Here is a 16,978-nt window from a genome sequence, read left to right as displayed (position 1 = left end):
CAATATATTTTGAAGTGCATACATTTCAATTCCTGGCTTAAAAGTCGTTCAAAAAAAATTGTGTTGGCGTTGTCACAGTATCTATAAAACAAAATACGGCAAAACAACAACAAAAAAACCTTACTGATATTGAGAAATACCAACTATTTACAAAAGGCATGTCCGTGTTAGAACATAAATATGGAGAAGTTGGAGCCCAAAGCGATAAAAGCAGGAAATTGCCGCTAGCACAACTGCCTGTGCTTATATACATTAGCACGGTAATTAGAAGCAAAAGTACTTGTCGGGCAGAAAAAACTGCTTTCAAAACACATTTACCCTTTCACCCAACATCTTGTTTTTTCAAATGTCATTTTGTCTAGTTGACAGGTAGTGTGAAAAATTTCACAGAGGCCTCACGATAACTTTTTTAAATGATTAGAGTTGAAATATTAAAAAAAAAAAAAAAAAATCCCTTATGGAGGCTGGAAGGGACCTTAACATTGTAGCACCAATCACTCTGATGTGACAATTCATACTGTGCTGCGTTTATTTTAGAGTAGCAGTAATTTTCAAGTGAGGCATCTGCTTTTGAATCATTTCACATTTTGTGGATTTCAATGTTGAATTTGTATAATCGGTATGGGGCGCCGTTTGTAAAGCAGCACATGCTGAAAATTACGACACTTTCTCACATTTGGCGCCACGCAGTGTTGAAAATGTGTGAAATTATTAGAGCCACCTTTTTTGCACATTTACAACAATATTTAGCAACTTAAATATTTATTTTTGAATAAGAAGTTTTGGACCTGATTGTTTAAATCCAGAACTAAATATTTAGTCTAAATCTTAAATTTATATCCTATATCCTAAGTGCTAAATCTGGAAACGGTTGGAACTAAATATTTAGCTTAAAAGGCAAATTCACATGACTGGAGACAGGAAGTAACAAAATAAAAGCTGGAGCACACAAAACACTATTTAAATACAGTGCCCTCCATAATTATTGACACCCCTGAAAAAGATACATGAAATAATGTGTGTCACAATTATTAGCACCCCTGGTGTTAATACTTTGTACAACCCCCTTTTGCCAACAAAACAAGGTCTGGGGACTGACATGACCATGGGAGGAGCTTGATTTTGTGTCTGGTGAACCATTTCTGTGTAGATTTGGCCGTATGTTTAGGGTCATTGTCTTGCTAAAAGACCCAGTGGCGACCCATCTTCAGCTTTCGGGCAGAGGGCAAAAGATTTTGATTTAAAAAGTCCTGGTATTTCAAAGCATTCATGATGCCATGCACCCTAACAAGGCTCCCGGGGGCTTTGGAAGCGAAACAGCCCCACAGCATCACTGACCCACCCCCATACTTCACAGTGGGTATGAGGTGCTTTTCAGCATGTGCATCTTTCGTGGCACGCCAGAGCCACTTAGAGTGTTTGTTGCCAAAAAGCTCAATCTTGGTCTCACACAAAGATACACATGGTCCCAGGCTTTAACTGGGACCGTGTTGAAGCCTGGGACGAAAGATGCGCATGCTGAAAAGCACCTAATACCCACTGTGAAGTATGAGGGTGGGTCAGTGATGCTGTGGGGCTGTTTCGCTTCCAAAGGCCCTGGGAACCTTGTTAGGGTACATGGCATCATGAATGCTTTGAAATACCAGGACATTTTTAATCAAAATCTGTTGCCCTCTGCCCGAAAGCTGAAGATGGGTCGTCACTGGGTCTTTCAGCAAGACAATGACCCTAAACATATGGCCAAATCTACACAGAAATGGTTCACCGTACACAAAATCAAGCTCCACCCATGGTCGTGTCAGTCCCCAGACCTTGTTTTGTTGGCAAAAGGGGGTTGTACAAAGTATTAACACCAGGAGTGCTAATAATTGTGACACACATTATTTGATGTCACATAATTTTTTCTTTATGTGGGATTTTTTCCCCACTGAATGAATGCACTTGTATTGAAGGTTGGATTTTTTTCTTTTTTTTCCATTAAAGTCCCATATTATTTGAATAAAAAAAATATATATTAGAAGCTAAAAAACACATCTTTTTCAGGGATGCCAATAATTATGGAGGGCACTGTAGTTTCTCCTAAATATCTATTTTACCTATACAGTGGTACCTCTACATACGAAGTTAATCCGTTCCAGGACCTTGTTTGTAAATCGAAATGGTCGTATGTCGAGCAGGATTTTCCCATAGGAATACATTATAATTCCATTAATTCGTTCCACAGCCCAAAAACCTTCACTAAATCCTTAAAAAAATACTGCTGGTACTATTACAAATGGCAATTACACATAGCAAAACAAATAAATTATAAATCAAAATCGGAATAATAATAATAATTCCTGTATTAATGTAACGAATCGGGTTCTAATGTGGCGGACGTTTTTTGCTGACCCTGAACGCACCGCGGGGCTGACGTGCCAGAGACAGACCGGTGAGCTTGAGTTTCACTTTCACTTTGAATGTTTTCTTGAGAAGACAGACAGAAGGTGTTTTTGTTTTGAATAAGTTGTGAGATAAATGATAAAAATGTGGCGAAGTTGGCGATTTCTGTGGAGATGTTACCACAATAAGAATTGTCAGCTTAACTTATAAAGACTGGCGAACGATGGTCGGAGGAGGACCGTGGAGATGTATTGTTGAGCCATTTCACGGATGCCCACCCTACGCTCATATTTTTCTGTCATTTGCATCTTCATTTAGAAGGTAAGCGTCAACTTTTTCCTTGTTTCACCACCTGTACCAACCTTTTCTGAAACCAGTGTTGATTTGTCACACAAGAAAATCTGCCGTGCATTCGTCTGCGGTGCTGCCATTGTCGTCGTATTTCGAGCATGTCGTCGGATGTAGAAACAAATGGCGAGTCAAATTTTACATCGGATGTTGAAAAGTTCGTGTGTCGAAGCGATCGTATGTAGAGGTACCACTGTATATTGTTATTATCACAATGACTCACGTCCAAGAGCAGACAGCCACCATTGAGTAGGTTTTATTCATTTTCAAGCAACGCAAACAGACAGTCTGAGCTGCTCCACCAGCTTTTATTTTGTTACTTCCAGTCTCCAATCATGTGAATTTGCATATTAAGCTAAATATTTAGTTCCGACTGTTTCCTGATTTACCATTTAGGATATAGGATCTAAATTTAAGATTTAAATTAAATATTTAGCTCTGGATTTAAACATTCAGGTCCAAAACTTCTTATTCAAAAATAAATATTTAAGTTGCTAAATAATGTTGTAAATGTGCAAAAAAAAAAAAAGTGACTAAAAATTTCACACCATTTTAAACACTGTGTGGCGCTAAATGTGAGAAAATGTCGCAATTTTCAGCATGTGCTGCTTTACAAATGGCGCCCCATAAATCGGATGGGACTGAAGGTATTTCATTCTCTATACTATGCATCTCTAACACAAACATAGTTCACTGTCAACTGTGTAACAGTCATGGCATTTTCTGCATGTGGGAATCAAAATTTCAACATGTTTTAAAGCTAAATACAACCATAAAAAAACTATTTTTAAGTATTTTTCATTTAATTATTGAACAAAAACATTTTTTTTTGCGCATCAGACTTACGTCACCTAAAGCGATATTTTTGGCGAACAGAAACGTACAATGAAAATTTTACTACAAAAAAATACAACTCCCAATTGTATATATATATATATATATATATATATATATATATATATATATATACAGGATATAGTTTGTTTTTGTCATTTAATTAGTGGTAGTTCTGAACTGGTTTATTTTCAATCAGACGGCACCATCACAGGATAATGAAATATAATGATAGATGAAGTGTGCGGTACTGCGTTTTGTTTTATTTTTCCATGTGTCACGTTCACAAATTTTGGAACATTTGCGCTTATGCGTGAAGATAATCATTTGTGAAAGCAGATGTTAACAGTGTAAAATTAGATATGACACCCCCCTCGAAGGTAATGTGTGTCTTTTATGAATATTTTTTAAAATCAGTATTCTAAATGATTAATGAATAAACTCCCACCTCAGAAATGTTCACTCATAGGATTTTGTCCTAAAGCTGTGTTAGACTGCTTTTATAGGCAGAACCTTTCATTGCATTACAGATGTCAGTAGCAAACTGAAGCGCACCTGATGCCAATAGTGGTGTTAATTTCTCTAGAAGATCAAAATGTAAGTCTGATTTATTTGAGTAAAAGTTGGTTGTTCAGGACTTTTGAAGAGCAAACATTGCTCAAGGTTATTTGGCTATTTTCTTATGTTTTTATTACCTTTTAAAAATTCATTATTTTGATCATTCTAATGTCCCAAGAGTTAGCTTCTGTACTGGGGGGTCGGACCATCAAGATATTGGATGGATGGATGGATGGATCTCATCATCTACCACTTAACTCCAGCGTGTCCTGGGTCGTCCCCGGGGCCTCCCAACAGTGGGACATGCCCGGAACACCTCTCCAGGGAGTCATCCGAACAAGAAGCCCGAGCCAACTCAGCTGGCTCCTCTCAACACGGAGGAGTAACGGGTCAACGCCAAGTCCCTCCCGGATGACCGAGCTTCTCACCCTATCTCAAAGGGAGAACCCGAATACCCTGCGGAGGAAACTCATTTTGGCCGCTTGTATCCGGGATCCTGTTCTTTCAGTCACGACCCACAGCTCGTGACATTAGGTTAGGGTAAGAACGTGGATCAACTGGTAAATTGAGAGCTTCACCTTTCCGCTCACCTCCTTCTTCACCACTACGGACCGGTGCAGAGTTCGCTTTACCGCAGGCGCTGCACCGATCCGCCTGTCGATCTCCTGCTCCCTTCTACCCTCACTTGTGAACAAGACCCCAAGATACTTGAACTCCTCCACTTGTGGCAGGATCTCATCCCCTACTCGGAGAGGGCACTCCACCGTTTTCTGACTGAGGACCATGGCCTCATGGTCGTCATCCCAACCGCTTCACACTCGACTGCGAACCACTCCAGTGAGAGTTGGAGGTCACGGCTTGATGAAGCCACTAGCACCACATCATCTGCAAAAAGCAGAGATGCCATGCTGAAGCCACCAAACCGGACCCTCTCAACACTTCGGCTGCGCCTAGAAATTCTGTCCATAAAAATTATGAACCGAATCGGTGACAAAGGGCAGCCTTGGTGGATCCCAATCCTCACTGGGAACAAATTCGACTTACTGCCGGCAATGCAGACCAAACTCTGACACTGGTCTTACAGGAACCGAACAGCCCCTACCAAGGGGCTCGGTACCCCGTAGTCCCAGAGCACCCTCCACAGGACTCCCAGAGGCACACAGTCGAACACCTTCTCCAGATCTACAAAACACATGTAGACTGGTTGGGCGAATTCCCATACACCCTGGAGGACCCTGCCGAGGATGTAGATCTAGTCCACTGTTCCACGGCCAGGACGAAAACCACAATTCTCCTCCTGAATCCGAGATTCGACTTCCCGACGGACCCTCCTCTCCAGCACCCCTGTATAGACTTTACCAGGGAGACTTAGGAGTGTGATCTCTCTATAATTGGAAAACACCCTCCGGTCCAGGGGACCACCACCCCAGTCTGCCAATCCAGAGGCACTGTCCCCGATGTCCACGCAATGCTGTAGAGGCGTGTCAGGATGGATGGATGATCATTCTAATTGATTCTAAATGTCGTTGCAGTTTAGGAAAGTCTGTCAAAATCTCACTTTTGAGTTTTTGGCCCAAGCTTCTGGTTTTACTAGAGTAGCTCATACAGTATTTACTCGCAAAAGTTGACTTCCAACCAAACAATTTGACCCCAAGAATGTATGTCCCTGTATCTGGTCCTTAGGGAGCGCTGCCTTCTACGTCATCATGTTTGTAAACAGTCTAGAATAGTTCAAGAAAGTTTAGAGCCAACAATTGGGTTTTGTCCATACCAGTAGAGTTTCTCCTCAATCCGCTTTTTCTTCCACTGGCAGAGGAGAAGCATGCGGAAGGTCTTTTGGAAAGTCTTGTTGCAGAGAGCATAGCACATAGGGTTAACGGTGCTATTGACGTAGCACAGCCAGTAGCCGAGGTGCCACAGAGACAGGGGAATGCAGTCCGAGCAGAAGGTGGAAATGAGCACCATGATGTTATAAGGCGTCCATGTAAGGATGAAGGCCAGAAGTATGGCGCTGAGGGTCTGAGCTGCCTTCCTCTCTTTAATCAGCACCATCCTCTTCCTCTTGGTCATGTGGTTCTTTAGCGTGACGTCCTTGGATGCTGAAGAGGCGGCCTGAGTGCTCATGGACTCGGCTGAAGAAAAGGCGCTTTTGGCGTCACCGTTTTTGCTCGGGTGAGGCGCGAGGGTGTCTTTGGACTTGAACTTATACGACACGCGCTTGCTACTCCTTTGAGAGTTGCTTTGGGAAGACGTTTGGTAAAAGTTTTCCTCGTCGAAGCTGCTGAGCTGCTCCGTTTCGCTCCCCGCCGCGCTCTTGCTGACTTCACAAACCTGGTTCCCAAAAGACACGGACTTGTCTTCGTCTTCTGAGGACGGGTAGCTGTTGTAGGTGGTCAGCTGACCGGCTTTGGACCACTCGTCGGTGTTGGAGGCAGCGGATTTGGCAGCTTGGTTCCTGCACGAGGACGACCACGAGGCCTGAGTGCAGTCCTTCGAGCCGGATCTTAATTTACAACTAAAACATGATCGGATCATTTGAGGCTTGGTCACATCAGGTTGCGCGGACTGGTTGGCTCCTTGAAGCTCTGCTAAATCCTTGGTCCTTTTTTCAGTTTCTTTGTAGATCCGACAGTAGAGGATGGTCATGACTGACACGGGGATATAAAACGCAGCGATAGCCGTTCCGAATGTTATAATGGGTTCTGAGAAAAACTGAATCTGGCATTGTCTCTCGGGGACGGTTCTTTTCCCCACAAAGTATTGCCAGCATAAGATAGGCGGTGCCCACAAAATGAGCGACACCAACCAGGCCAAACCTATCATGACGCCTGCCCGCCTGGGAGTACGTTTGGCTCTATACGTAAGAGGCCTAGTGATGGAAAAGTATCTATCGAAACTGATCGCTAGCAAGTTCATGACTGACGCGTTACTGGCCACGTAGTCCACAGCCAACCACAGGTCACAGGACAGGTTCCCTAAAGCCCAGTAACCCATCAGAATGTAGGAAGTGTACAAGTTCATGGAGAAGATGCCAATGATGAGGTCTGCAGCCGCAAGGCTCAGCAAATAGTAATTGTTTACCGTCTTTAGTTGGCTGTTGACTTTAAAGGACAGCATCACCAGAATGTTCCCCACTATGGTGATGAGGCTGACAATGGCAGACACAGTCGCTATGGTGACCACCTCCCAGAGACTGTGTGTGACCAGCTGGCTATCCATTGTACTGCTATTTATTGTGGCATTTAGTGCACGCTCCGCTTCCATGGTGGTGTGCTTAGTTGCAGTCCAACGTCGTGCCACGCTTTGAATTTGACATTTCCTGTCAAGACAAAAAAACAAGTTCATTTAGTGGAAATGCCTTTTCTAGCCACTAGATCAGAGGTCTCCAACCTACTCCACAAGAGCTCGCTATGGGGGCAGGATTTCATTCCAACCAAACAGTGTTATTTTCGGCAGCCTTTTTAATTTTTGTCTTAGTCTTTTGGACAAAAAATACTTATTAGTCTTATACATATAATATAATATATATATGTTAGGGCTGTCAAAATTATCGCGTTAATGGGCGGTGATTTATTTTTTAAATTAATCACGTTAAAATATTTGACGCAATTAACGCACATGCCCAGCTCAGACAGATTTAAATGACAGTAGAGTGAAATGCCCACATGTTAATTGTGTTTTATGGAGTTTTGCCACCCTCTGCTGGCGCTTGGGTGAGACTGATTTTATAGGCTTCAGCACCCATGAGCATTGTGTAAGTAATTATTGACATCAACAATGGCGTGCTACTAGTTTATTTTTTGATTGAAATGTTTACAAATTTTATTAAAACGAAAACATTAAGAGGGGTTTTAATATAAAATTTTTATAACTTGTACTAACATTTATCTTTTTAGAACTACAAGTCTTTCTACCCATGGATCGCTTTAACAGAATGTTAATAATGTTAATGCCATCTTGTTGATTTATTGTTATAATAAACAAATAGAGTACTTATGTTCCGTATGTTTAATGTACTTAGCCGTCTTGTGTCTTATCTTTCCATTCCAACAATAATTTACAGAAAAATATGGCATATTTTATAGATGGTTTGAATTGCGATTAATTACGATTAATTAATTTTTAAGCTGTAATTAACTCGATTAAAAATTGTAATCGTTTGACAGCCCTAGTTTATTTACATTTCAAAAACCAGATGCCATTCATTTACGAATGTGATTGCACTTTAGTTTACATATTTAAATGTTCAGATATTAAGATGTGAATGAGACAGAATAACATGCTTTTTCTCTTCAATATATTGTTATAAGTATTTGTTTCGGATGTACTGTAATTATTTTTTCTGTATAAAAATGAATTTGGTGTTCAAAAAGTCTTTTTTTCAAATTTGAGTCTTGAAAAAGAGGGGGCCGTCTTATAATCAGGGCCGTCTTATATTTGGACCAATGCGGTAATTTTTTTTCCATTGTGTGTTTTTTCATTGCAAGCAAAATCAATGAAGATATTACTACCAAAGCATTTGTAATTGCAATCATTTTCTGGGAGAAATTGAGCATTATCTGACAGAATTGCAAGGGTGCCAATACTTTTGTCCAGCAGTGTATTTTTGAGTTGTTGTTGGCCAAAAAAAATGATGTCTTAGAAAGTGTTGATAAATACAAAGCCTGGCGAAAGTAACCTCTTTCACCAGCAGATGGTACTCCTGAGCCTTTAAGTGTGCTTTCACACTGTGGCTCTAATGACTTATTTATCATTTATCATCTAGAAATGAATAGTTTGTGCATCACATGACCGACAAAGGTCACCTTTTCTTAATGTGCTGATTGAATTTGCGTAGGTGAATCTAAAATGACTTCAATTTAGCAGTGGAATAACTTCATTTTTAAATATTTCTGTTGGTGCATAGAGGCTAACCTTTCATTCACATCCTCAGGCTCTCACACATCATCTACAAATGAGTCTAAAAACAAGATTTTTTTTCCCAGTCATGCTCCTTGCTTTGCTTTTGATACAAGTGCAGTGTTACCTTCCAAGCGGTAAAATTTGATTTTAAAGCAAACACATCGCCGAAAATGAAAGCAGCAACCCTTCAATTATTAGATTCTGCAGTTGGAAAACCTTAACCTTATTTGGGAGATGTGTCCCATTGCAATGTTTTACCAAAACATCCCCACTTGACAAATGGCTTCCTCATGCATCCGTATTCATTTGACAGCTCCAGCAGCAGCCTGAGGCTCACACAAATAACATTCCCGTCTCCGGGGGGGTCCTCCAACAAGTATTGGATTGGACCTCACCTTGTTGTACAACATATCACATCACATCACTTCAATTTCTTATCATTACAGAGAGCCATTTCACGACAGGAGGGACTTTACTTTCATATCACTTTTGATTGTGTCTGTTAAAGGGATTTTGGTTTGGTTTATTGTTGTGGTGGTAGTTTGTAATCAACTTTACTACTTTTTTGTACACCTCTAATCCTCATTATGTTGTAGGGAAGTGACAAAATATCCGATGATAAATGGTCATATATCGTGATACTTTGTATCCCAAAAAGTTATTGATATATCGTTAAAAAGGTGTCACTGTTTAAAAAAAAAAAAAAAAAATCCTTATATGTGTTCATGTTACCAGCAGAGGGCACTGTGTCATTGTGTTGAGTTAATTATCGAGGGCTGATTGAATATTTGCTTGATTGATTGAATATTTGCTTGTGCTCATATATACCTAATACATACATAATACATATTGCCATATTTTTTCTTATTTGATATAACCAGTAAATGATTATTGCTTGTTATACTAGGTATAATGTTTAAGTGTTACAAAGTGTTAAAAAGGGTCGGGGTGACAACTGCCTTGCTTCATGGCCGCAACATTGCGTAACTAGACCTTCTAGGACAGGGGTCTCCAACCCAGTCCTCAAGGCCCACTGTGGGTCCTGGTTTTTGTTCCAGCCGATCCAGCAGAGACAGTTGAACCAATGAGGCTTCTGCTAAAACAAGTCACACCTGACTGCAATCAACTGATTGCACTTGTAAAACACCAGATTGGGGAAAACGTGTTGTCATCTTGTTTGGTAGGAATGAAATCCTGCACCCACAGTGGGCCTTTGTGGAATAGGTTGGGGACCCCTGTTCTAGGACATCTTCAGCATCTTACGTCTGGACTTTCGTCTAGACTTTCGAGGACAATCTTCCATTCGAGGACATCTTCCATGGCCGCAGCATTGCATAACTGAAGTGTCTGGGTCATTCTGACCACTTTACCTAAGTGCCCTTGCTTACACACGTGCATTTAGTTAGTTCCACCTACATGCTCAAACATAGCCAACCAAAATCAAATGGGTGTCTCCAGCTTGCTTTCCCCCTCCCTTTAGGGCGGCACCCTTCTGTGTTAGGACAAACCCCTAATAAAAGAAAGAGCAAGGAGGGTTTTTTTTTTAGATCAATTTTGGTGACTGTACAGCGTAATCTAGCATTTCTCTGTCTAGTCCCTCCTTGCTCTCCTTGGCCAAGAAAACTGAGTGTCTTCTCTCCTAATTTTTGGGTAATTTTACAAATGTCTACTAAGGGTCTATTTTCGAACTTGACACATTGCATTGATGTTGAATGTTGACTACGAGACACAGAAAAAAAGAGATATTTCCGGTGTGGCTAATGATAAGCATGCCAAATGAAGTTGTGGTTAAAGGGATCCTCGATCTTCAAAGTGCCCGTGACATGAAAAAGCATGTTTATTTCATAATAAACGCTGTATTTTATGCTCCTGAATGATATGGACCGCTTGGATGTGTGTGTAAGCGATCGCTATATTATTTAAGTTTTTGAATCCCGCGCCATGAATAGAAGTGACTTCCCGCAACAGTCTCGAGCTGAGAAAGAGGGCGCTGTGACGTGTACGGTAGAAGGAGTCCTCTCCACTATACAGCCGTACTGTTGTATGAGAAGAACTAAGGCATGGATCCGAGATTCACTCAGAAAACAGTGAAGTTTGGTGGTGGCAAAATCATGGTCTGGGGTTACATCTAGTATGGGGGTGCTGTAGGGTGGAAGGCAACATAAATAGTCTGAAATATCAACAAATCTTAGCTGCCTCTTACATTCCTAACCAAAAAAAGGGACAAATTCTGCAGCAGGATGGTGCTCCATCGCAGACTTCAAACTTCCTCAAGGCAAAGAAGATCAAGATCCTCTAGGACTGGCCAGTCCAGACATATTTATGTACTCTGGGAGGCATGCAGGACTGCTTTCTTTGACGTTCCTGATGACTTCATCAATAAATTGTATGACTCCTTGCCGAACCGCATGGATGCAGTCCTTCAAGCCCATGGAAGTCATACAAAATATTAAATTTGGATTTCACAGCACCGCTACTTAATTCACTTATGTTATGTAACATATTTTTGTATTTGAAGTACATGTTTTGTTCAATGTTCACACTACTTTCTGTAGGCGACAAAACTTTTGTCTTGCCAAAATTTGACCTTTATGTCTTCATTAAATGATAAATCTTGTTTCAGTGAAACATATATTTTTGTACATTCAACATCATTTGGGAGGTTCTTAGCTTTCATATGAAACATTTCTGAAACCAACTGAATCATTAAAAGTCGGGTTATTAGCAACTGTTCCTACAAAATGGATGAGCGACAAGACTTTTGTCAGGGACTATAGACTGGGTGGGGCGAATGATCATTCGGTTACTCAAAACCAGAGCATTCGTAGCTAGTCTTTGCATTTTCGGGGCATTTACAGGTCACTTCCTGTTGAGTCTGAGTCACTGCCTATTCATTTCCAGGTCACTTCCATTTCTGTAACCCAAACTCATCAGGGAGTGACCCAGATATGCCTAAAAGTCACCAGGAAGTGAATGAAAATCAACAGCAAAGGACCTTAAATGCCCCCAAATTAAACTCACTGGTTGCCATTGACCCTCATAGACATCCTAACTGTTTGAAGTTGGAGGGATGGCCCTGTGGCCGGTGGTTCCGGTGGAGGGTGCCACGCCCGCGCGAGCCTGCCTCTTAACTTACGCACGTCTCACTTCGGCACTGTATATATCTTTCATGCTGGCACTTACATGCTCATTCATTTCGGGGGCATACAGTCCCGACCCGGCTTCCCCTTGTTTTTAATGCATCACACCCCAAGGTTGTGGGATGGTTGGATCCTGTGGGGCTGGTGGTGCGTCCCCGTTTGCCATCCCTGAAGGGCGATTGATGGGTGCGCGTGTGGCCCAGGGGACCACCTTGGATGGGACGATGGCTCCTTTGCTGGGCTGCGGGAGGAGCGATGGGCTGCGCTGAGCTTTTTGTGGTGATAAGGCGGCGCCGCAGTGGCTTAAGACTAGCAGGACATTTGATATATTTACGTAAAATAAATGCTAACTGCCCGGTTGTTTGCACTTTTAATATGGAATCGAGACTGTTTTACATCCATATCTATAAAGAATTCAGGGATTTAAGTATTTATTCACAAGAATTTTAAAAGTAAAAACCTCTTTGGGGTGATAAGGCGGCGCCAAAGTGACTTAAAGACTAGCAGCACATTCGACATATTTTCGTAAAATAAATGCAATTGGCCCGGTTCTATGCTCTTTTAATAAAGAATCAGGACTGTTTTACGTCCATATCTATAAAGAATTCAGGGATTTAAGCATTTATTCACAAGAATTTTCAAAGTAAAAACCTCTTTGTGGTGATAGGGCGGCGCCACAGTGGCTTAAAGACGAGCAGCACGTTCGACATATTTATGTAAAATAAATGCTAACTGCCCGTTTTTTGTTTTTTTTTTGCTTTTAACCAAGAATCAAGACAGTTTTATGTTCATATCTATAAAGAATTCAGGGATTCAAGCATTTATTCACAAGAATTTTCAAAGTAAAAACCTCTTTGTGGTGATAAGGCGGTGCCACAATGGCTTAAAGACTACAGCACGTTCGACATATTTATGTAAAATAAATGCTAACTGCCCGGTTCTTTGCTCTTTTAATAAAGAATCGAGACTGTTTTACATCCATATCTTTTAAGAATTCAGGGATTTAAGCATTTATTCACAAGAATTTTCAACGTAAAAAGCTCTTTGTTGTGATAAGGCGGCGCCACAGTGGCTTAAAGACTAGCAGCACTTTCAACATATTTATGTAAAATAAATGCTAACTGCCCGTTTTTTTGCTTTTAACCAAGAATCGAGACTGTTTTACGTTCATATCTAAAAAAAAATTCGGGGATTCAAGCATTTATTCACAAGAATTTTAAACGTAAAAAGCTCTTTGAGGTGATAAGGCGGTGCCACAGTGGCTTAAAGACTAGCAGCACATTCGACATATTTACGGAAAATAAAAGCAAACTGCCCGGTTCTTTGCTCTTTTAATAAAGAATCAGGACTTTTTTACATCCATATTTATAGAGAATTCAGGGATTTAAGCATTTATTCACAAGAATTTTCAACGTAAAAAGCTCTTTGTTGTGATAAGGCGGCGCCACAGTGGCTTAAAGACTAGCAGCACTTTCAACATATTTATGTAAAATAAATGCTAACTGCCCGTTTTTTTGCTTTTAACCAAGAATCGAGACTGTTTTACGTTCATATCTAAAAAAAAATTCGGGGATTCAAGCATTTATTCACAAGAATTTTAAACGTAAAAAGCTCTTTGAGGTGATAAGGCGGCGCCACAGTGGCTTAAAGACTAGCAGCACATTCGACATATTTATGGAAAATAAAAGCAAACTGCCCGGTTCTTTGCTCTTTTAATAAAGAATCAGGACTGTTTTACATCCATATTTATAGAGAATTCAGAGATTTAAGCATTTATTCACAAGAATTTTCAACGTAAAAAGCTCTTTGAGGTGATAGGGCGGCGCCACAGCGGCTTAAAGACGAGCAGCACGTTCGACATATTTATGTAAAATAAATGCTAACTGCCATTTTTTTTTTTGTTGTTGTTGTTGCTTTTAACCAAGAATCAAGACTGTTTTACGTCCAAAGCTATAAAGAATTCAGGGATTCAAGCATTTATTCACAAGAATTTTCATCGTAAAAAGCTCTTTGTTGTGACAAGACGGCGCCACTTTGGCTAAAAGACTACAGTCACATTCGACTAGGGTTGCCACCTTTCAGAAATGAGAAATACGGTACACCGCCCCCACGCCCAAAGCTGTACAGGCAGAGAAAAAAATGGACATCCCCAAAAGTCCTAAAATACATAGAAATGTATCTATTCATTTATATCCCTTATTAGTTCAATACGGAACGCAACATTTAATTCCCAATTTCGGATCATTCCCTTTTTTTAAGGGACAGGTGGCAACCCCTACATTCGACATATTTACGTAGAATAAATGCTAACTGCATGATTTTTTGCTTTTAACCAAGAATCGAGACTGTTTTACGTTCATATCTCGAAAAAATTCAGGGATTCAAGCATTCATTCACAAGAATTTTCAACGTAAAAAGCTCTTTGTTGTGATAAGGCGGCGCCACAGTGGCATAAAGACTAGCAGCACATTCGACATGATTACGTAAAATAAATGCGAACTGCCCGATTTTTTTGCTTTTAACCAAGAATCAAGACTGTTTTATGTCCATATCTATAAAGAATTCAGGGATTTAAACATTTATTCCCAAAATGTTCAATGTAAAAAGCTCTATGTTGTGATACGGTGGCACCACAGTGGCTGAAAGACTAACAGCACATTCGACATATTTACGTAAAATAAATGCGAACTGGCCGTTTCTTTTTTTTGCTTTTAACCAAGAGTGAAGACTGTTTTACGTTAAGATCTATAAAGAATTCAGGGATTCAAGCATTTATTTACAAGATTTTTCAACATAAAAAGCTCTTTTTCTGTGTTTCCACTCGGTCAGCTTTGACGGAAATAGGCCCTCTATTAACCCACTTGCTCCCAAAAACATAAATACGTTTTATTTTTAATTGTTTCAGTGTCCCAAAAACATATCTATACGTCTTTTACGTTTTTTTGTTTGTTTGTTTGTTTTGTTTTGTTGTTTTTTTTGACAAGAGGGATCCCTAGGTTCTGTTGCACCTAAACTGCAATGCTCAATGCTCAAAACTCATTTTAAAGCAATAAAACTGGCCACTGGAGGGCAGTAGCACATTTTGTAAGAACTCATCTCAGGCCAAGAAAGGAAGAGAAGAAAAATAGTGTTCTGCGGAGCTCACGTTGCGTTAATCCTGAGCCCGAGGTTGAAACCAACGATGAAGATGATGAAAAAAGTGAGACCGATCTTGATCCAGATTCATCAGATTACTGGGAGCCACCTCATTCAACCGGGAGCAGCCAAGAGCCTTCCCCGTTGTTATGTGCGCAAATAGTTCAATAGTTAAGTTATGTGTAAATAAATTGTTACTTTGCGATCAAAAGCCTTATTCGTCTTGTTGTTTATGTTATTTTGTAGAACGAAAACATCATTCAGAGCGAAAAATAGCTGTGTTAAAGTCAAAGTTGAAATGTATGCTTTTACAAAAAAACTCAATTTCTCTGTTTTTTCATCAGAAATTGGAAAATTGCTCTAACTAAGCTATTTTGTAATGCTGATTTCTAAAGAATGGAAAAATATATGATCTAACTTTTTTTTCTGCTGAAAGAGAGTCTAATCTTTCTTTTGGTGGATTCCATGTTTATATAGCAATAGAAGAGAATTTTCTGTGGGCCTTGCAAAATCAGTCAAAATCCAGTAAAACGGCCGGGAGCGAAGGGCCTTGCTCCGGTGAAAATGGCTGGGAATGAATGAGTTAATCAGCCCCGTGCCCCGTGTCCTGTCAATATATTATGAAGTCTATGACAGCGTCTACGTCAGGGTACTCGGCTCCTCCTGTTTTGCGCTTGCCGTGGACCACTCTTCACACTGGGCTGATGCTAATGTGATACCTTTTGAGGCCCAGGTGCAGTCATACCCCCAGCACACCCCTAACATCGGCCCCGTATTGCATGATAAAAGAAAACCTTCCGTCGGGTTGCCTATGCAGAATGACAAGATACTTCACAACATTAATGTTAATCATCCTATTATCCTGATGAAAATGTACAATTGAGAAAAATAATGTGCTTATAATAATGACACTCAAATGCAGTAATAATGTCAGAACTAGGCTATTTTAACTAATTAAATGTGTATAATCCCACCCACTGCTTCCGAAGAAAACATGTACAATGTAATGAAATCCAATCTGTAATAATTGCATATGTGGGAGTTCAATTAGCTTTAGTACTAATGACTTTTGCGAGAACCGATTGGTTTTTTGTGTGGATCCATGTCGTTTTATGTAACTGACATAATTTGCTAAATGGATTTGCTCCATGAATTCAGTGGAAAGCAAAGATTGAAGTGAGTTTGCATGAAAGTCAGGAGATGCACGTGGGCGTGACACGTTTGGGCGCACGCTACTAGTGCCAGTGCAGATACGTGCCGTGTCACCATTCAAGCTGCCATCTGTAATCATAGTGTCATTTGCCACATATAGTGCCAACTATCCACTTGTACAATTCAGTTTAATTTGTTTGATTTCAGTCAAAGAGGCGCTAGTTCCTGCTGCACAAAAGCAGCTGCCGATGCGTTTCATGACTTAGTTTGTCATCGCTCTGTGGACTGTGTTGCCTCCCCTCGCCTTGTGAATGAATGATTTACAGCAATGCCATGCGTGATGATGATGTACTTCCTCCCTGCATATTCCAATTACCCAAAATCCCTTTCTTCGCCCGGTCATTGGAGGAATATTATCACTGGCTCCAAAACCCGATTTGTGACTGCAGGCAATGTGGAGGTAGTTGCCAGGCAATATATGGAGCAGAGGACTGTGAGGGATATGTCACGCAAGAAGGATTTTCTTC

General features: G+C 40.5%; 1 protein-coding gene across 1 annotated transcript in view; it reads right to left on the bottom strand.

Moving 5' to 3' along the window:
- Positions 1–3,714: 3,714 nt before the first annotated feature.
- chrm5a (cholinergic receptor, muscarinic 5a) overlaps positions 3,715–16,978 on the bottom strand; it is a 46,216-nt gene continuing 32,952 nt past the window's right edge. Inside the window, exon 2 of the mRNA XM_057860465.1 lies at positions 3,715–7,441. Within this exon, the coding sequence (XP_057716448.1) occupies positions 5,854–7,386 (1,533 nt within the window). The 5' untranslated portion in view covers positions 7,387–7,441 and the 3' untranslated portion in view covers positions 3,715–5,853. The remainder of the gene's footprint in view (positions 7,442–16,978) is intronic.

The sequence above is a fragment of the Corythoichthys intestinalis genome, chromosome 15, assembly GCF_030265065.1.
Source record: "Corythoichthys intestinalis isolate RoL2023-P3 chromosome 15, ASM3026506v1, whole genome shotgun sequence".
Taxonomy (NCBI): Eukaryota; Metazoa; Chordata; class Actinopteri; order Syngnathiformes; family Syngnathidae; genus Corythoichthys; species Corythoichthys intestinalis.
Note: the sequence above shows the minus strand (reverse complement) of the source record. Positions and strands in the feature narration are given on the sequence as shown.